The sequence below is a fragment of the Bos mutus genome, chromosome 19, assembly GCF_027580195.1.
Source record: "Bos mutus isolate GX-2022 chromosome 19, NWIPB_WYAK_1.1, whole genome shotgun sequence".
NCBI classification, from domain to species: Eukaryota; Metazoa; Chordata; class Mammalia; order Artiodactyla; family Bovidae; genus Bos; species Bos mutus.
This window is the reverse complement of record NC_091635.1, coordinates 54264950-54286327: the sequence shown is the minus strand read 5'-3', so window position 1 is coordinate 54286327 and position 21378 is coordinate 54264950. Positions and strand designations below refer to the sequence as shown.

The 21378-nt window shown below is 44.7% G+C and overlaps 1 protein-coding gene and 1 pseudogene across 1 annotated transcript in view; one reads left to right on the top strand and one right to left on the bottom strand.

The window, feature by feature from the left end:
* Positions 1-1451, top strand: part of SCPEP1 (serine carboxypeptidase 1) — a 34067-nt gene extending 32616 nt beyond the window's left edge. The window contains exon 13 of the mRNA XM_005886937.3: positions 853-1451. Within this exon, the coding sequence (XP_005886999.2) occupies positions 853-915 (63 nt within the window). The 3' untranslated portion in view covers positions 916-1451. The remainder of the gene's footprint in view (positions 1-852) is intronic.
* A 17266-nt stretch (positions 1452-18717) lies between these two features.
* LOC102278193 (eukaryotic translation initiation factor 3 subunit F-like) overlaps positions 18718-21378 on the bottom strand; it is a 43115-nt pseudogene continuing 40454 nt past the window's right edge.

Here is a 21378-nt window from a genome sequence, read left to right as displayed (position 1 = left end):
CGGTGTGTTTGCTTCACTGGAGTAGTTCGTCTGCTGAGAGATTTAGTGCTGGGGTCTCTACCCTCTGCTCTTCAGGTTAAATGAGTTGAATGTTGCTTTCCTCTGGACAGTTTGTCCTGAATAGGAGAGAGGAAGGAATTGTCTTTCCCTAACATTTTTTGCTTTTTTTAAAATTTTTCTTTTAACGGCTATACTGTTTTATTTATTTATCTGATCTTTTGACTGCGCTAGGTTTTTCTCTAGTTGCGGTTCACAAGAGAAAAACAGTGGATTCTCTCATGGCAGAGCAGGGGCTCTAGGCACACAGGCTTCAGTCCTTGCAGGTCGTGGGCTCCAGAGCGCCAGCTCAGTAGCCTGGGCTACAAGGGCTGAGTTGCCCTGCGGCATGTGGCATCTTCCCAGACCAGGAATCGAAGCCATGTTCCCTGCTTTGGCAGGAGGATTTTTAACCACTGGACTACCAGGGAAGCCCTCCCTGACGCTTTGAGGGAGTGATATTAGAGCTCGGTCATCTGTAAGGCTGAGCGCAGTGCAGGGTGCAAGGCAGGGAGTGCATGGTAGCAGCAGTGGCTCTGGAAGTTACGGAAAAGGAGGCACGTTTCCTTCCTGAATGTTGAGTCCTCTGGACCCCTGCAGCCCAGCATCATGGGAGCTCGGGAAAGCGTGTGTCCAGCACAGGGGTCATTTCACAGAAGGGGTGCTCTCTTGAGGATGGCACCCAGGCACGGCTGTCCTCCAAGGGTGTTATCACAAAACTGGTCCCCTTCCCGGGAGCAGGGTCTCGGAGCCAGTCCTGACCCCAGGCCCAGGCAGAGAGCCGGGAGCACTAACGCAGATCCTCCTTGCTTCCAGGTTCCTTCCGACCAACCGGACATGGCCCTGAAAATGATGAGGCTGGTGACTCAGCAAGAATAGGATGGCCTGGGCTGGCTGCAGGTGAACTGCTTGGCCTCAGGGCACGGGAGCCCCTGGGAGCAGTCTGGTGCTGTAGGAACCACCCTTCTCCCCTCGAGTCTGACTCCCGGGGAGTGGCTGACTTGGGCTGATTGTGCAAGTTCCCGTCAGCTTTGGCAGAGAACAGAATCATTGCCTCTGTAGCAACTTGCAAATCATTTCTGCTTGGGAAGACTTTTTTTAAAAAATGGATTTGTTTTAATCAAAATGAAGAATTGAAATAGCTTAATGTTTTCTTATTATAAAAGCAAATTGTGTGACTTACAGAGAAAACTGGAGATGCAAACAAAGAACCAAATAAATATCTGTATGCTCCTTTCCCAGGGAAAAGCACTATTACCAGTTAAGTGTTCTCCCGACAACCCTTTTTTTGCTATATATACATACATATTTTTTTACAAAAACGCAATCATTGCTGTGTTATGTCATGGTCCATTTTGTTCACACATCAGTATGTCCTGAACACCTTTTCGTGTCAATAAATTGTTCTCCTGTAACATTTTAATGTGTGCTGAGCATCCAATTTTATAGCTGTACCATAATTTACCTACTAAATACTCAGTTGTTTCCCATAAGCAGTTTCTAGTTTGTTGCTTTTATAAACGGTGCTCTGGTGATATTTCCTGATAGTTACATTTTTACACACATCCTTATCATTTTATTACAAAAATTCCCCAAAAGTATACTGGTCAGGTCAAAAAATTGTAACATTTTTTAAATGCTGAGTTCGGGACTTTTAAGTGTAATTCATGGCTTATAATCTACAAAGGCTTCAATGATAGCCTTGAAACAAATACCACTTCTGGTAGTTGTGGGGCTAAGATTTTGAAAACCCAACACAGAGTCTTATCCTGCTGAGTGTGGGGAAAGAGTTACAATGGGTTACGCCTACGGTGACCAGCCCCTTCTGACCTGATGCTAAAACAGACTTCTTGGGCGGTGCTCCACACTTTCCCCCATGAGTTGGTTTGCTGTTGGGGAGAGAGCAACTCCTGTGTGTCTACTCCTGTGTGGACCAGGAAGAACTGAGAGTCTTCTACTGGGTCCCTCTAGACTCCACCAGTGAATGGCAGTCTCCTGTCGCTTCTGCTGGGAAAAAATTTCACTATGAGTATAACTAGTTACTGAGTCTTATGAGCCCTTGAGACATTGAAGTGGACAAGTTGAATTCCCAAGCACACAGGGTCTTTTTTGTTAGAAGTTAGGGTATGTTGGGGAAAGGAATGCAAGTTTGCGCATTAGAATATGTCATATGTGTGGCAGAGTCCAATGAAGCTGGGACTGCAAAGCTTTTTTGCCCCTGGAAGCCCTTCTATCGCCACCTGAGGAGGTTAGTCTCTTGCCCTGATATCCTATAACCAATTCCCAGACTTGCCTAAGGCCTCTGTTGCTGCTATATTATATCCTCTCTCAAGCTGTGCCCATGGTTTCATGGGGATTTTCTGCAAGTGGACTCAGGAAGAAGAGTCTCAGGTTGGTTTTCAGATGGTTCTGCGTGATTGCCATGCATCATCTGAATGTGAGCGGCTTTGCACTGAAGCTCCTCTCCGGGACAGCCCAGATGGTGGTGAAGGGGAGTCCTCCCGGTGGGCAGAACTTGGGGAACTTCGTTCATTTTGCCTGCAGGGAGAAGTGGCTGGAAGGAAGGGTCTGCACCAAATCATGGTTTGGTTGGAGAGTGGAACTGGAAGGAGCACAATGAAAAAATGGAAAGGTCTGAAGAAGAGGTCTGAGGATAGAGCCCTCTGAATGGCAGAGCAGGAAGATATTTCAGTTCCATGGCATGCTCATCACAGGGTAGAGGAAGGGCTTCATAATCGAGTGGTTGGGATGACCCATTTGGTAGACATCAGACAGCACCCCCCACCCCAGCAATTCCTGTGAGCTCGTGAACGAAGTGGCCCTGGCTATGATGGGGGCTATGTATGGCTCAGTACCAGGAGCGTGTGTCCATCAAGACTGACCTGGCTGCACCTACTGCTGAGTGCCCAATCTGCCAGCAGCAGAGGCGGCACCGAGCCCCTAACGTAACACCATTGTTACAAGGGCTCAGCCAGCCACCTGGCATCAGGTTGATTACCCTGAACCACTTTCATGATGGAAGAGGCAGCTCCTACTGGAACTGCCACTTATTCTGGATGTAGATTTCACTGCCTACAAAGCTTCTGCCAAAACTGCCATCTGTGGGCTTCCAGAACGCCTCATCCGCCATCGTGGAATTCACAGCAAATGAAATACAGCCGTGGGTTCTTGCTCTTTGAATTCACTGGTCCGTCCTTATTCCCCATCATCTTGAAGCAACCCCTTTGACAGATGATTGACTGTTGGCTTTTTGAAGATTCAGTTGTATTGCCAGGTAGGTGGTGACACCGGGCAGGACTGGGGCAGTGTCCACCGGTTTGTGGTGAATGCTTGAATGCTCTAAATCAAATACGAACGTCAGTCTTCTCAGGGTTAACAATCCAACAAACTTTTGCTTCCCATCTCTGCAGCTTTAGCATCTGCTGGTCTAGAGATCTTCATTACAAAGGGAAAAATGCTTTCACTGTGTCACTTTGAGAAACAGCAAAGACTGCATTAAATTGGAACTTGAAGCTGCCATCTGGCATCTTTGGGCACTGAATCAATAGGCAAAGTACTGGCTGGGTGATGGACCAGACTAGTAAGGGGAAAATGGGTTGCTGCTACACAGTGGAGGTGAGAAGGGATACTGCAGGAGACCCTTTGGGGTGCCTCTTAGTACTCCCATATCCTCTGATTAAGACCAATGGAAAAGGGCTAAACAATAAGATCCTACTGTACAGCACAGAGAACTATATTTGGTATCCAAAACGGATAAACTGATGGAAAAAAATTTTTAAGAATATATATATAACTGAATCTATATATAAATATAACTGAATCACTTTTCTGTACAGCAGAAATTAATACAACATTGTAAGTCAACTAAACACCAATTAAAAAACTAAAAAGATAAATGGAAAACTACAACAACCCAGTTTAGACAGTCAATGTCCCAGACTTCACAAAAGGCTGGAGTCATCCCACCAGACAAGAATCTAACAACTGAGGTGCTTGCTGAGGGCAAAAGAAATACGAAATGAATAAGGATAATAGTGGTTGTAAATACTAGCAGGTGGCCTTGTGACCAGCTCTGGAATGAGGCCTCTAATAGTTATAAATATTTCTTCCTTACTTTGATGTGAATATATTTTAATAAATATTAACCAAAATGGTTTTATCTCCTCTCTCTATCATTGAATCTCACATGACTCATAATCACTTTATATGTAAGTATTTTAAGTTACAAGAAGTCAAAACAGGAGTGTAAATCAGCTAGGAAAAGAATGAACATTCAGTTCAGTTCAGTTGCTCAGTCGTGTCCGACTCTTTGCCACCCCATGAATCGCAGCACGCCAGGCCTCCCTGTCCATCACCAACTCCCGGAGTTCACTTAGACTCAAGTCCATCGAGTCAGTGATGCCATCCAGACATCTCATCCTCTGTCGTCCCCTTCTCCTCTTGCCCCCAATCCCTCCCAGCATCAGAGTCTTTTCCAATGAGTCAACTCTTCGCATGAGGTGGCCAAAGTACTGGAGTTTCAGCTTTAGCATCATTCCTTCCGAAGAACACCCAGGGCTGATCTCCTTCAGAATGGACTGGTTGGATCTCCTTGCAGTCCAAGGGACTCTCAAGAGTCTTCTCCAACACCATAGTTCAAAAGCATCAATTCTTCAGCGCTTAGCTTTCTTCACAGTCCAACTCTCACATCCATACATGACCGCTGGAAAAACCATAGCCTTGACTAGACAGACCTTTGTTGGCAAAGTAATGTCTCTGCTTTTCAATATGCTATCTAGGTTGGTCATAGCTTTTCTTCCAAGGAGTAAGCGTCTTTTAATTTCATGGCTGCAGTCACCATCTGCAATGATTTTGGAGCCCCAAAAAATAAAGTCTGACACTGTTTCCACTGTTTCCCCATCTCTTTCCCATGAAGTGATGGGACCAGATGCCATGATCTTCGTTTTCTGAATGTTGAGTTTTAAGCCAACTTTTTCACTCTCCTCTTTCACTTTCATCAAGAGGCTTTTAAGTTCCTCTTCACTTTCTGCCATAAGGGTGGTGTCATCTGTATATCTGAGGTTATTGATATTTCTCCTGGCAATCTTGATTCCAGCTTGTGTTTCTTCCAGTCCAGCGTTTCTCATGATGTACTCTGCATAGAAGTTAAATAAGCAGGGTGACAATATACAGCCTTGACGTACTCCTTTTCCTATTTGGAACCAGTCTGTTGTTCTATGTCCAGTTCTAACTGTTGCTTCCTGACCTGCATACAGGTTTCTCAAGAGGCAGGTCAGGTGGTCTGGTATTCCCATCTCTTTCAGAATTTTCCACAGTTTATTGTGATCCACACAGTCAAAGGCTTTGGCATAGTCAATAAAGCAGAAATAGATGTTTTTCTGGAACTCTCTTGCTTTTTCCATGATCCAACGGATGTTGGCAATTTGATCTCTGGTTCCTCTGCCTTTTCTAAAACCAGCTTGAACATCTGGAAGTTCACAGTTCACGTATTGCTGAAGCCTGGCTTGGAGAATTTTGAGCATTACTTTACTAGCATGTGAGATGAGTGCAATTGTGCAGTAGTTTGAGCATTCTTTGGCATTGCCTTTCTTTGGGATTGGAATGAAAACGGACCTTTTCCAGTCCTGTGGCCACTGCTGAGTTTTCCAAATTTGCTGGCGTACTGAGTGCAGCACTTTCACAGCATCATCTTTCAGGATTTGAAATAGCTCAACTGGCATTCCATCACCTCCACTAGCTTTGTTCGTAGTGATGCTTTCTAAGGCCCACTTGACTTCACATTCCAGGATATCTGGCTCTAGGTGAGTGATCACACCATCGTGATTATCTGGGTCATGAAGATCTTTTTTGTACAGTTCTTCTGTGTATTCTTGCCACCTCTTCTTAACATCTTCTGCTTCTGTTACGTCCATACCATTTCTGTCCTTTATCGAGCCCATCTTTGCATGAAATGTTCCCTTGGTATCTCTAATTTTCTTGAAGAGATCTCTAGTCATTCCCATTCTGTTGTTTTCCTCTATTTCTTTGCATTGATCACTGAGGAAGGCTTTCTTATCTCTTCTTGCTATTCTTTGGAACCCTGCATTCAGATGCTTATATCTTTCCTTTTCTCCTTTGCTTTTCGTTTCTCTTCTTTTCACAGCTATTTGTAAGACCTCCCCAGACAGCCATTTTGCTTTTTTGCATTTCTTTTCCATGGGGATGGTCTTGATCCCTGTCTCCTGTACAATGTCATGAACCTCAGCCCATAGTTCATCAGGCACTCTATCTATCAGATCTAGTCCCTTAAATCTATTTCTCACTTCCACTGTATTATCATAAGGGATTTGATTTAGGTCATACCTGAATGGTCTAGTGGTTTCCCCTACTTTCTTCAATTTAAGTCTGAATTTGCCAATAAGGAGCTCATGATCTGAGCCACAGTCAGCTCCTGGTCTTGTTTTTGCTGACTGTATAGAGCTTCTCCATCTTTGGCTGCAAAGAATATAATCAATCTGATTTCCAAAGGCAAAAAAGGAATCCTGACCCTGATGCTCTCCTGGGGATGATGTGAGAATGGTTTTGGTTGTAAAAGGGATAGTGTGTCATATTAAACAGAAGCATGGTTTTGTTCTTGTCTCTATTTGAGAGTAAATGTGGTTTCAGGCAATGTGTGGGTACCAAGTTAAAAAGGGGTCAACCGTAGTCTTTGTAATGTTCCAACTTACTTCAGCCAAACTGTTTTCCAGAATTAAATTTCCTCTGTTTCTGATTAGAATGGCCCACAAGACTGGAGATTCTGTAACATTTGTAGGATGGAAATTGATTTTTCCCTACTTATGTGAGCTGCTGTTTCACCTTATTAACTCTTGTCTTCTCATCTGTTTCTTAATTTCTTGTTTCATGAACTCCGTGTTTGCTTTAATTTCCTTGAGTGGGAGCAAAGTATTTAGAATTGCCTAGTGCAAACCTTCCAAGGACTGTTCCTCATCTATTTCACCTGTCTTTTGTCTTTTGTGTTAATTTCCTCCATTTTAGTTGAGATTGGTTATGGGTATTTTTCATGCTTGCTTGTTTATGCATATGAATGAGGGTACCCTTTGAATGAGGGTAGTTATAGCATAATCTCATTCCCCATCCTGTTTGTTTGGTTAACTTTCAGATTGTTCCCTGAGTTTTTATTCTGGAAGATTGGATGTCATGGGTCCATATGGTCTGTTTAGTTGTTATCTGCCTAAGGGAGGTAGATGCTGGGATCTTGAGCAATAAGAACAGATCTTCATCAACTTTTAATGGGGTTGCTGCTGCTGCTGCTGCTAAGTTGCTTCAGTTGTGTCCGACTCTGTGCGACCCCATAGACGGCAGCCCACCACGCTCCGCCATCCCTGGGATTCTCCAGGCAAGAACACTGGAGTGGGTTGCCTTTTCCTTCTCCAATGCATGAAAGTGAAAAGTGAAAGTGAAGGCGCTCAGTCGTGTCCGACTCCTAGCCACCCCATGGACTGCAGCCCACCAGGCTCCTCCATCCATGGGATTCTCCAGGCAAGAGTACTGGAGTGGGCTGCCATCACCTTCTCCATTTGATGGGGTTACATCCTGACAAATCCATCACATGTTATAAAATAATAAGTTGAAATTGCATTTAATATACCTAACTTACCTATCTTATCTAGCATAGCCCCAGCCTATCCTAAACAAGCTTAGAACACTTACATTAGCCTGCAATTGGGCAAAATCATCTAACAATACAATAGAGCTATTGTATAATAAAGTACAGACTGTCTCATGTGATTTGTTGAATAGTGTACTGAAAGTGAAAACCAGAATGGTTGTCAGTGTCTCATGATCATGTGGCTGACTGGGAGCTGTGGCTGCTGCCACTGTCCAGCATCCCAAGAAAGCATTGTAGCAGGTATTGCTACTCAGGGAAAGAGCACAGTTCAGCATAGGATGGAACTTCCCTGGTGCAGTGGATAGGAATCCACCTGCCAGTGCAGGGGACATGGGTTCGACCCCGGTCCAGGAAGATTTTACCTGCCACGGAGCAAGTAAAGCCCACATTCTGCAACTGCTGGACCTACACTCCACAGCTATTGGAGCCTGCACACTCTCGGGCCTAGAGCCACAACTGCGGAGCCCACGAGAAAGGGTAGCTCCTGCTCACCGCAACTAGAGAAAGCCCGCGCACAGCAACAGAGACCCAGCGCAACTGAAAACAAGTCAATAAATAAGTAAATAATTTTTAAAAAGAAAGCAAAATCTGATGTAAGGTTTCTACTGAATGTAATTTGCTTTGCATCATCATCGGAAAATTGGAAGGCAAACTGTTGCAAGTCATGGGCTATCTGTATTGGGAACCTTCCTTAGGGCCCTATTCACTAATGGCAGAGGTGCCTAGATTTTGCTGTGGTCCCCTGCTGTAGGATGAACCAACCACTTTTTGCTTTTTGTTTGGGGTTTTGTTTTGTTTTTTTGGACCAATCACTTTGGCAAAAAGCAAAGTCCAGAGAGACCTAGGGACTCCTTATTTGCTTCATCAGAGCAAGTGAGAGAGAAGAGTCAGGGAGAGAAGGTGAGCAAGGTGGAGGTCACCTTCCTTCATAGCCTGATCCCAGAATGCTATCTTATCACCGGCTCTTAAGAAGAAAGTCAGTAGGTCCTGCCCTTGTGTAGGTGAAGGAAATTACACAAGGATGTGAATACAGGAAGCAGACATCCCTGGCAGCCATTGAGAGACTGTCTACCAGGTGGCTTAACACTCATTTTCTACTGCCTCCCTCTATCTTTTTTCACCTCGGAACTCTTCTTGTCAAGAGAAGGGGCAGAGGAGAAAACATGATGATGTACAGACTTTCAGGATCTCCTCAAGTCTCACACACCTGAGGTAGAAGGGGCTTCCCCGTGGCCTTAAGTTCAACTCCAAAATCCTTAGTTAGTTCAGTTCAGTCGCTCAGTCGTGTCCGACTCTGCAATCCCATGAATTGCAGCACGCCAGGTCTCCCTGTCCATCACCAACTCCCAGAGTTCACTCAAACTCACGTCCATCGAGTCGGTGGTGCCATCCCACCATCTCATCCTCTGTCGTCCCCTTCTCCTGCCCCCAATCCCTCCCAGCATCAGAGTCTTTTCCAATGAGTCAACTCTTCGCATGAGGTGGCCAAAGTACTGGAGTTTCAGCTTTAGCATCCTTCCTTCCAAAGAGCACCCAGGGCTGATCTCCTTTAGAATAGACTGGTTGGATCTCCTTGCAGTCCAAGGGACTCTGACCTAATAGAATCAGGGGCCTCTTCAGCCTCGTGTCTCTTTATCCCATCACTTTTCACTGCAGCCGTATTAGAAGATGTGTTCCTTGGGAGGGCCCTATAAATTTTATCCTGTTCCCACCCAAGTTCTGAAACAACTGAAAACAACACAATAAAGTCAGCAGATAAGAAAACCAAAATAGATTAGGGGACACAGCTTAGTGTTTGAATCAGAATGCACTTGCTAATTGACCTTGAACCAGCCCATCCAAGGGAACGATGCAGTGTGTAGGGCAGACCCCGCCTCTTGCTCATTCTAGTGAAAAACCATCTGGTGTTGTTTTGGGGGCTCTGAAGAGCTCCAGTACCATGGTCCTTTATGTCTCAGTGCAGAAAAGAGTTCAGCGAGAGACAAAGTGATAGCTAAGAAGTGATTTATTACAATAGGAGGCTTGTGAGGCTTACAAGCAGGTGGGCAAGGGGTGCTTCCCCAAGAACTTCCTGGGCTATGGTTTTGTAATCAGTGAAAGAGTGGGGAGCGGGAGAAGAACTTCTTGTTCTTTCTTGAGTGGACTTCACGCTTCCATCATCAGCTCCTCATCCAGGTTGACCTGAGCGTTTTCTTGTCGCTGCATGGCCAACCTAGGTCCACAAATCTTGTTTTTCGTGTGTGCAGAGAGCACGTCCTAGGGATTATGAACTTGCTGAGCTCACTGGGCAGGATATGGGTCTCCTGCCACCACTGTTGTATTGTTTGGGGGCACGTCTTCTGCTTCTGTTGCATGGTTTTGTTGCTAAGCAAGCCTCCCTGGTTTTGTGCCCAAGCAAACGTGCTTTCTTGAAAGATCATTAACTAACAGGGGTCTTGCGTGCTTTTTCTACTCCCAGTTCCCTGGTGGGGCCTGTAGGGGGATTTTTACTCACTTAGACTTTGTCTTCTTACTCTGGCTCTGTCACTGGTAGGGAGGAAAAAAGAAAACCAAATCCCCTAAGCCAGGATCCAGGCTACATACAAGAAATGTAGACCAGCATCTGTGCCCCACTGCGATGAACACCGTGAATCAGCTTTTGCCTCCCAGCGCACCCTCATAGGCACCTTCCTGAGAGCAGAGGTCAGAAAGCTAGCCTATACTCACAGAAGCCTTTGCACCTAGGGTTCTGGTTGTAAGTAACGTGGAAATTCGACGGTGGCCCTTATTTATTTATTTATCTGGCAAGCCGGGTTATGGAATCATGAGATTTTTCAGCAGTAATGTTCCAGCATCCATTTTTCCTGTGTGTATGAAGCATCTGTTGGGGTGGCAGCTTCTTCTTCTTCTTTTTTAAAAATTGTTTATTCAACTGCTTCAGGTCTTTAACTGCAGTACGTGGTATCTTCATTACATCATTCAGGGTCTTTCATTGCAGCACGTGGGCTCAGTAGTTGTGGGGCACGGGCTTCTCGTGAGTGGTTTTACTTGTGCCTCACTCAGCATGCGGGATCCTAGCTCCCTGACTAGGCATCGAATTCGTGTCCCCTGCATTGCAAGGCAGATTCTTAACGACTGAACCACCAGGGAATTCCCCTGGGGGGACAACTTCTTATCTGACGGCTCCTAGTCCCTGACTTCAACTATGGAGACCTCTGTGAAGTCAGTGGCTCCAGTGGTAGGAGCTGCACTTGTGGAGCAGTTCTCCCATGGTCTTAGACTCACCCATGGATGCCCTCTCCTTGAGCCAGCTCTTCCCTCCTTCCAGTCTTTCCAGTCAAGCGCTGGGCAGTGAAACCTGATAAACCCTTCCCTGCCCAAAATATCTACAGTGCTATTTCCTGCACTAAACTTTGAATGATACGGTAATGTAAGTGCCTGACAATTAGCTTATTTGTTTTATCGTAGGTGCCTGACATTAAACGTTTGACTGAGAAAGCACATTGCGAGCTACACGACTACATAAAGAGCCAGACCACCCAACCTGTGGATTTCCCCCTTTAGAAAGCTCTGGGTGACCTAGATAACTGACTGCTTGAGAGATCCTGCTTTTTCCCTTCCTGCTCCTGTGTCTCCTTCCCATTCCTATCTTTTAAATTCGCCAATTAAGAGTGAGACTTCCCTGATGGCTCAGGTGGTAAAAAAATTCTTGCAGGAGACCTGGGTTTGATTCTTGGGTCAGGAAGATCCCCTGGAGAAGGAAATGGCAACCCATTCCAGTGTTCTTGCCTGGAAAATTCCATGGACAGAGGAGCCTGGCGGGCTACAGTCCTTGGGGACAAAGAGACGGACACAACTGAGTGACTAACACTTGAACTTTTACTTTTCACTTTCAATGAAGAGTGAACTCATGAAACGCTAGGCACCCCAGCTTGACCCCCAGTAAAGGCAGAACCCAGGTTTGTGCTCTCTTTAACCATGGCCTCATAGTGTGGCCCCAGGCATGCCTGTACCCTCCAGGTCTTGTGAGTAATAAACCTTGTCTTTTCAAACATCCCTGAGTGTTGCTGTGAGGTTCAATCATGATCAGAACCATAGGAGCTGGTCCAGCCACAACAACTGGCTCCAGTATGGGGAGATGAGACTCACCACAAGCAGCAGGGGCCCAGGTGAGCGCTCCTAGGCACTCCTCACAGACAGATAGCATCAGGGTAGTAGGCTGAGACTGACACAAAACATACCCATCAGGGAACTCAGCCTTCCTCTTTGCAGAGGATTAAAGTAGGGCAAGACCTAAGAGAAAGTCTTCAGAGAAAACTTAAAGCCAGAAACAGGGAAGAGGCCTCCCCCTGCTCAGCACCCAGCACTGAACTTCTCCTGTCTGTCTTACTGAAAGGCCTCCTGCCCCTCCCCACCCTCTTACTCATCTTTCAGGTCTCAGCATAAGCATGACCTTCTCTCAGAAGCCTTCCCAGATTCCCCCAGGCTGGGTCCGTACTCACTCTTGCCTGACCTCTCCCTGCACTCTGTGATCCTCAGGCTCCTGGTGATGACTTCCTGTGGCCCCGGTACAGAGCAGGTCTTCAAGGTGCACCAGTGTGCTGGCCGACTGGCCGTCCCCGGGCGGGAATGAGGAACGAACACAGTGGACCTCCTCCAATTTGTGCGGCTCCTGAGTTTGCTGTTGCAGGCGCCTACCTATGTCACTGGTTCTGTCTGGTGTTGACTAAAGTATTATTCGTGACCTAAAAGTTGAGAGTTGTGTTTTATTGGGCAGCAATTTTTTAGGACTTCAAGCATGGGAGGCAGCATCTCAGGTAACCCTGAGAGAGAGAACCGCTCCGAGGAGGTGAGGTGGAGATGGGGGCAGAAGCCAGGTTATGTAGAAGTTTTGTAACAAAGGGCGGGTAGTCTGAACATCAAAAGATTATTGCTAATTAAAGAAAACCCAAGCTATGTATCAGTTCAGTTCAGTTCAGTCGCTCAGTCGTGTCCAACTCTTTAGGATCCCATGAATTGCAGCACACCAGGCCTCCCTGTCCGTCACCAACTCCCGGAGTTCACTCAAACTCATGTCCATTGAGTCGGTGATGCCATCCAGCCATCTCATCCTCTGTCGTCCCCTTCTCCTCTTGCCCCCAATCCCTCCCAGCATCAGAGTCTTTTCCAATGAGTCAACTCTTCCCATGAGGTGGCCAAAGTACTAGAGTTTCAGCTTTAGCATCATTCCTTCCAAAGAACACCCAGGGCTGATCTCCTTCAGAAGGGACTGGTTGGATCTCCTTGCAGTCCAAGGGACTCTCAAGAGTCTTCTCCAACACCACAGTTCAAAAGCATCAATTCTTGGCTCTCAGCCTTCTTCACAGTCCAACTCTCACATCCATACATGACCACAGGAAAAACCATAGCCTTGACTAGATGGACCTTTGTAGGCAAAGTATTGTCTCTGCTTTTGAATATGCTATCTAGGTTGGTCATAACTTTCCATCCAAGGAGTAAGCGTCTTTTAATTTCATGGCTGCAGTCACCATCTGCAGTGATTTTGGAGCCCAAAAAAAATAAAGTCTGACACTGTTTCCACTGTTTCCCCATCTATTTCCCATGAAGTGATGGGACCAGATGCCATGATCTTTGTTTTCTGAATGTTGAGCTTTAAGCCAACTTTTTCACTCTCCTCTTTCACTTTCATCAAGAGGTTTTTTAGTTCCTCTTCACTTTCTGCCATATGGGTGGTGTCATCTGCATATCTGAGGTTATTGATATTTCTCCCAGCAATCTTGATTCCAGCTTGTGCTTCTTCCAGCCCAGCGTTTCTCATGATGTACTCTGCATAGAAGTTAAATAAGCAGGGTGACAATATACAGCCTTGACGTACTCCTTTTCCTATTTGGAACCAGTCTGTTGTTCCATGTCCAGTTCTAACTGTTGCTTCCTGACCTGCATACAAATTTCTCAAGAGGCAGGTCAGGTAGTCTGGTATTCCCATCTCTAGGGAGACACAAAAGTATGGGCTCACAGAAGCACTCCCATGATATGCAGCTCAGCTATCTGGAGCGGGTATCCTGTGTTTTCACAGCCTGAGTTTCCTCAGGGCTCACCGTAGGGAGTGACTGCAGGCTGGTGGCTGATAGGCGTCAGGAATTCTTTTCATCCCTGTGTTCCCTCAGCGCTCACTGGCTCACTGCAATCAGAGATGAATTCGACATCCTCTGTCCACTGCTATGGCAGGAAACAGTCCATTTCTCTGGAATTTCAACCCTCAGCGATACTCACTTTTGACCTTGTCTGCACATGAAATTTGTCACGTTCTCTCTCTCTCTTTAGGCCATGCCATATGACCCGTGGGATCTTGGTTCCCGACTGAGGCTCAAATCCGGGCCCTCAGCAGAGAGAGGGCAGGGTCCTAAACCCTGGGACGCCAGGGAGTTTCCTGCCACATTTTCTCATTTCAGAAATGTGGTGTTTTCCTTTTGCTCTGTTCTCTTTTCAGGTTTCTTGGCAGATGTAGCAGTTCACTGTTGCAGAAGTCTTGGGAGCATCACCTTCAGCGATAGTGAGGAGAACTGCATTTCTCACAAGGAATTGTGACTTAGGGCCATCTGTTGCACAGTTAGCTGCACTTTATGGAGCCTATGCTGTAGGGTAGGTAATCAGGCAGATTGTAGGCTGAGTGTCCAATATGAGAAACTTTCTGAATGAGGAATCACCTGGCACTGATCAGAAGGGCCATTATCAAAAAGACTGCTGGAGAGAGTGTGGAGAAAAGGCAACTCTCCTACACCTACACTATTGGTGGAAACATAAATTTGTATGGCCACTTTGGAGAAGGATGGAGGTTTCTTTAAAAACTAAAAGTAGAACTATCAGATGATCCAGCAGTCCCATTCCTGGGCATACATCCAGAGAAAACCATAATTTGAAAGGAAACATGCACCCCAGTGTTCATTTACGATGGACAAGACATGGAAGCAACCTAAATGTTCATCAATAGAGGAATGGATAAAGAATATGTGATACATATATACAATGGAATATAAAAAAGAATGAAATAATGCCATTTGCAGCAACATGATGGACCTAGGGATTATTGTACTAAGTGAAATAAGTCAGACAAAGACAAATATCATATGATATCACTTACATGTGGAATCTAAAAGGATTATAAAAATGAATTTCTTTACAAAACAGAAACAGACTCATAGACTTCAAAAACAAAACTTATGGTTACCAAAGGGGAAAATTGTGGGCGGGGGTGGCGGGGGAGATCAATTAGGAGTTTGAGATCAATATACACACACTGCTGCTGCTGCTGCTGCTAAGTCGCTTCAGTCGTGTCTGACTCTGTGCAACCCCATGGACTGCAGCCCACCAGGCTCCTCCATCCCTGGGATTTTCCAGGCAAGAGTACTGGAGTGGGGTGCCATTGCCTTCTCCAATACACACAGTACTATATATAAAATAGATAATCAACAAGGATCTACTACACAGCAAAGGGAACTCTATTCAATACTCCAGTAATAACCTATTTGGGAAAAGAATGTAAAAAAATGGACATATGTATATATGTTAATATAACTGAATCACTTCACTATACACCTGACACTAATATAAAATGTAAATCAACTATTTTTAAGAAAAATTAAATTTAAAAGAGAAGTCCTCTGTCTTAAAATGAATCTGTCTTCTATTTTAGGCTACTTCAACCACCTGGGCAAGTCTTCCCTGACTGTAGCCCTCTCCCATCTTGTCCCCAGAGGACTAAGGCTCTTGCTGCTCAGAGACCGACTCCCTTGGATCGCCACTGCTGTCTCACGTGTTTGCCCCAGCAGACTGTAGAGCTCTTCTGGGAACAGAATGCATCTCACTCATCTTCAGATCCTGTAGCTTTCCCAGTACCTAAAAGCACAGGGCAAACCCTCGACAAACCAAAGTAAATTTGAGCATCACGCAGCAGCCTGGAACCTACCTGAGAAATGGAGAAGTGCATCTCCAGTTGAATGCTTCCATTTTCATTCGGGACTTAGGTGATGTCAGACTTCCCCTCACTGAGCAGCCCTTTCACCCGTCTCTCACATCGCTGGATAACCTTAGGGGGACTCTTGCCTGGGGCATGTTCATTGCATCATTTGTGTTATGTCTATTTGACATTTAGCATGGCCCAACTTGAAACCTAGCCTGGGTTGCATTTTTTTCTGTCATCTCCTTAGAGTCTTGATGAGTTTCTTGATATGCCAAGTCTTACTGGAGATATGTAGGACTCGGTCCATCAACAGATACGTGGTATTTTTTTAAGTTAAAAATGTTTTCTTACAATTATTTTCTTATCACTGGTTGATCTCGAAACCACTTTACAAAAAAGTATTTTGCCCTTCTTGACTCTCCATCTTACAACGATTTCCATTTCTTCATACACACTGCTAGTAACTAACCATTGCCATGTACAAAACGCTGGGGCAAGTGTTTACATGCCTCATCTCATTTATTCTTCACATCAACCCCGAGAAATGGGCACCTAAAAACACCACCCTATTTTATTTATGAGAAAATGGGTTTACTGAGATTAAGAATAATCTCTTCCGATCTTGATCCATATGGAATCTTTCCTCCCAGTTTTAAGGTAAAGGTCTGCAGCCTTTAATAATCTCTCTGTACCATGAAAAGATTACCACAGTGAGTTTGGTGAACATTCATCATCTCATATAGGTTTAAAATGAAAGAAGTAGAAAGCAGCTATATTTGCCTTGTGATGAAAACACTTAGGATTTACTTTCTTAACTGACGTGTAAAACGTTGTTCAGTCGCTAAGTTGTGTCTGACTCTTTTGCAGCCTCATGGATTGTAGCCGCCAGGCTCCTCTGTCCATGGGATTTCATGGGCAAGAATACTGGAGGGGGTTGCCATTCCCTTCTCCAGGGGATCTTCCTGACTAAGGGATCGAACCCACATCTCCTGCACTGCATGTGGGTTCTTTACTGCTGAGTCACCAGGGAACCCCCTACACCAGTGTTAATTATACTTACTATGTTGTACATTACATCCCGTGTACTTTTTTATTTTATAATTGGTCCAGTTTCCCCGACCCCATCTCCCACCTCTGCTGCTGCTGCTGTTAAGTCGCTTTAGTCGTGTCCGACTCTGTGCGACCCCATAGACGGCAGCCCACCAGGCTCCTCCGTCCCTGGGATTCTCCAGGCAAGAACACTGGAGTGGGTTGCCATTTCCTCCCACCTCCGGTAAACACCAATCTGATCTCTATTTCTATGAGATTGTTTGTTCATTGTTTGTGAAGTATAGTTACCCTACAACACAATGCTATGTTAGTTCATGTTATACAAAATAGTGATTGAAAATTTCTGTATGTTTCAAAATGATCATCACAATGTGTAGTTACCATCTGTCACCATACACAGATGTTATATAATTATTGATTATATTCCCCACACTATAATTTTCATACCCATGACTCATTTATCTTGCAACTGAAAGTATGAGCCTCTTAATCTTCCTCACCTATTTCTCTCTCCCCGCGCCACCTGCCCTGTGGCTACCACCTGTTTATCTCTATGTCTATTGTTCTCTTTTGTTAAGTTTGTTGACTTGTTTTGTTTTTTGGAATCCACATATAAGTGAAATCACGCAGTATTTGTCTTTCTCTGACTTGTTTCACTTAGCATAATACCCTCTAGGTTTGTCCATATTGTGGCAAATGGAAAGATTTCGTTCCTTTTTATGGAAAAGTAAAATTCCACCGTGTGTGTGTGTTTGCACTGACTCGATGGACATGAGTCTCTGTGAACTCTGGGAGTTGGTGATGGACAGGGAGGCCTGGCGTGCTGCGATTCATGGGGTTGCAAAGAGTCGGACACGACTGAGTGACTGATCTGATCTGATGTATATATATCATATCTCCTTTATTCATCAATTGATGGACACTCAGGTAGCTTCCGTATTTTGACTATTGTAAATAACGGCACAGTAAACATAGGGTCCACGTATCTTTTCTAATTATTCTTTTCATTTTCTTCAGATAAATTCCCAGTAGTGAAACTGATGGATCATTTGCTAGTTCAATTTTTAACTTTTTGAGGAACCTCTATACTACTGTCCTTGGTGACTACACAATTCACATGCTTATCCACAGGTTGTAAGAGTTGTCATTGCTCAGGACTTCCCTCCTGGGCCAGTGATTAAGAATCCACCTGCCAACGCAGGGGACTTTGATCCCTAGTCTGAGGACTAAGATCCCACATACCGCAGGGCAACCAAGCCCACGTGCCCTAGAGCCTGTGCTCCACAACAGGAGAACTCACTGCCCCGAGCCACTTGCGCACACAGCTGGAGAGTAGCTCCCGCGCACTGACGCTAGAGAAGGCACGTACACAGCAATAGAGAACCTATGTGCCACGATGAAAACCCGACATGGTCAAAAATAAATAAACAAAAATTAATTGACAATAAAAAAGAGTTCTCATTTCTCCACCCACACTTGGCATTTGTCTTTTTAATAATAGCCATTCTATATTTAAACAAACAAACAGTAGCCATTCTGACAGCTATGATGTGATATCTCACTGTGGATTTTTTTTTGAAGTACAGTTGATTTACAGTGTTCAAGTGATATATATGTGATATGTGTGTACACACATACACACACATACATTTAATGGTGAAAAGTTGAAAGTACTTCAACTTAAATATATACTTTTTCAGATTCTTTTTCCATACAAGTTATTACAAGACACTGACTATAGTTCCCTATGGTATACAGTAGGTCCTTGTTGCTTACGGTTTTCATTTACATTTTGCTGACGGTTAGTGATGTTGAGCATCTCTTCACATGCTGGTTGGCTATATGTATGTCTTCTTTGGGAAAATATTTAGATTATTTGCTCACTTTTTTTCTTTCACTTACAAAAGGTAGTCTGCTTTTCTTTAGAGTCACAAGCAGTTGACTGAGTCAGCGAGACTCAAACCACAAAGACACCATTTCTCCTTCGCTCCTTTCTGGGTCCCAGGGTTGGCTGGGGCCCAGCACCGCAGGAGGGCTGCCTTCACAGATTCACAGGCTCCTCATTGCGGGCAATGTGACTGCGAGAGGTTGACCAGATAGTTCACCATCCACAGGTCACTGATGTTGTTGTTGAGCATGGTCTGGAAGTCCTCGGGAACTCTACTGGGTACTTGGTTAACCAGACTTATCAAGAAGTGGCCCAGGGTATTGTTGGCTGACACCTTTCCAGACAGCGAGCCCTCCACACACTGCAACAGAGTGCTGGGGGTCGCTGACTTGCCACAGGTCACTGGAGAGGCCAACCACCCAGTAGGGAATAAAACAGGTCAGGTCAACTCCAGCGCGTCCAGTGTCTAACATGGGTCTTTCACCGTCAGAAGGTGACCATCGCCCCCAGGGCCCTCCGAGGAACATGCATTAAAGTGCTGACGAGGCCTGGACGCTGGTGTCCACCGTGAGGCGGATGGGGTTGGGGGCTTCTGGGCTGTAGTACCCACGGATCAGCACTGAGTGCTCTGTGATGCTGTGAGCCAAAGCGTGCCAGCCCAGGAGGAGCTCCTCTGGAGAGACTTTCCTGTGCACTTGATACATGTTCTTAGCGCATTCCACGTCAGCAGTCACCTCCTCTCCTGACTCACTGTGTGGCACTGAAAGGCCATTGGTGACTTCCACTGAGTGCGTGTCAACGGGTCCCAGCAGGGTCCAGATAACTCAGGCAGCTCCCTCGTTGTGTTGCTCGTAGCTGTCCACGATGGAGGCCAAGATGACCACGCGGCCGCCGGGGAAGGGGCCTGGGAGGGCAGGGCCAGACAGCAACTGTGAGGGGCGTCTGCGCTGGGGCCAGGGGTGAGGCCGCAGCGGGGGCTTTGGGTGGGGCGGCGGGGGGCACGCTCGCCCGTACTGCTGGTGTGTGACCATCTTGTAGAGATGGTATTTGCTTACTTTTTAATTGGGCTGTTTTTTGCGTTTTTCTTGTTGAGTTGTATGTATTATTTGCATATTTTAGATATTAACCCCATATAGGAAATACTGTTTGCAAAGATTTATATCCCCCTCTATAGGTGATCTCTTCATTTTGTTGACAGTTTCCTTCTCTGAAAAGCTTTTTAATTTGATGTAGCCCAGTTTATATATTTTTGCTTTTTTTCACCTGAGGCGATGTATATTAAAAATATTATTAAGACTCATGTAAAAGTATACTGGTTATGTTTTCTTCTAGGAGTTTTATGGTCTCAGATCTTACTTTTAAGTCTTTAATCCATTTTGAACTTATTTTTGTCCGTGGTTTGAGACATATTCAGCATGTAGCTGTCAAGTTTTTTCAACACCATTTACTGAAGAGGCTGTTTTTTTCCCATGATATATTCTTGCCTCTTTTGTCAGAGATTAATTGCCCGTATAAATGTAGGCTGATTTCTGGATCTATATTCTGTTCATTGATCTATATGTCTGTTTTTGTAAGAGTATGATACTGTTTTGATCACTTTAGCTTTGTAGTATAGTTTGAAATCAGGGTACATGATACCTCTAGCTTTGTTCTTTTTTCTCAAGATTGTTTTGACTATTCAAGATCTTTTGTGTTTCCCTACAAAGTATAGAATTATTTGTTCTAGTTCTGTAAAAAAAATAATGCCATTGGTATTTTGATAAGTATTGCATTGTATCTGTAGATGGCTTTGGGTAGTATGGTCATTTTAACAATATTCATTCTTCCAGTCCATGAGCACAGGATATCTGTCCATCTGTTTGTGTCATCTTTAATTTCTTTCATCAGCATCTTATAGTTTCCAACTATAGGTCTTTTACCTTCTTAATTAAATTTACTTCTAGGTATTTTATTATTTTTTGATGCAATTTGACTTTTTAAAGATTTAATTTCACTAATCGATTTATTTAAGTTTTGGTTGTGCTTGGTCTTGGTTCTGCCTGGGCTTTCCTCTAGCTGTGCTGAGCCGGGGCTACTCTCTAGTTGAGGTGCACAGGTTTCTTACTGCGGTGGCTTCTTTTCTCGGGAGTATGGGCTCTAGGCCGTGGGGGCCTCAGTAGTTACGGCCTGTGGGCTCAGTAGCTGTGGTTCCCAGGCTCTAGAGCACAGGCTCAATACTTACGGCCTACAAGCTTAGTTGCTCTGAAGCATGAGGGAATCTTCCCAAATCAGGGATTAAACCCCTGCATTGGCAGGCAAATTCTTTACCACTGAGCCACCTGAGAAGCCCTTTTTATGAGATTTTAATTGAGATTTTTCTTAACCTCTCTTTCTAATAGTTAAATAAACTATGAGTTTTTAGAAGCACAACAGATTTAGGTATATTAATTTTATATCCTGCAAATTTACCAAATTCATTGATGAGTTCTATCAGTTTTTTGATGGCATCTTTAGAATTTTCTGTGTATAGTAGCATGGCATCTGCAAACTGTGACAGTTTTACTTATTCTTTTCCAATTTGGATTCCTTTTCTTTCTTTTTCTTGTCTGATTTCTGTGACTAGGAGTTCCAACACTATGTTGAATGAAAGTGGAGAGAGGGGACATCTTTGTCTTGTTTCTGATCTTAGAGGAACTTTCGGCTTTTCACCATTTAAAGTTTATTTATTTATTTGATTTTGGCTGTTCTGGGTCTTCAGTGCTGTGCATGGGCTTTCTCTAGCTGTAGTGAGTTGGGGCTACTCTCTAACTGCAGTATGTGGTCTCCTCACTGTCG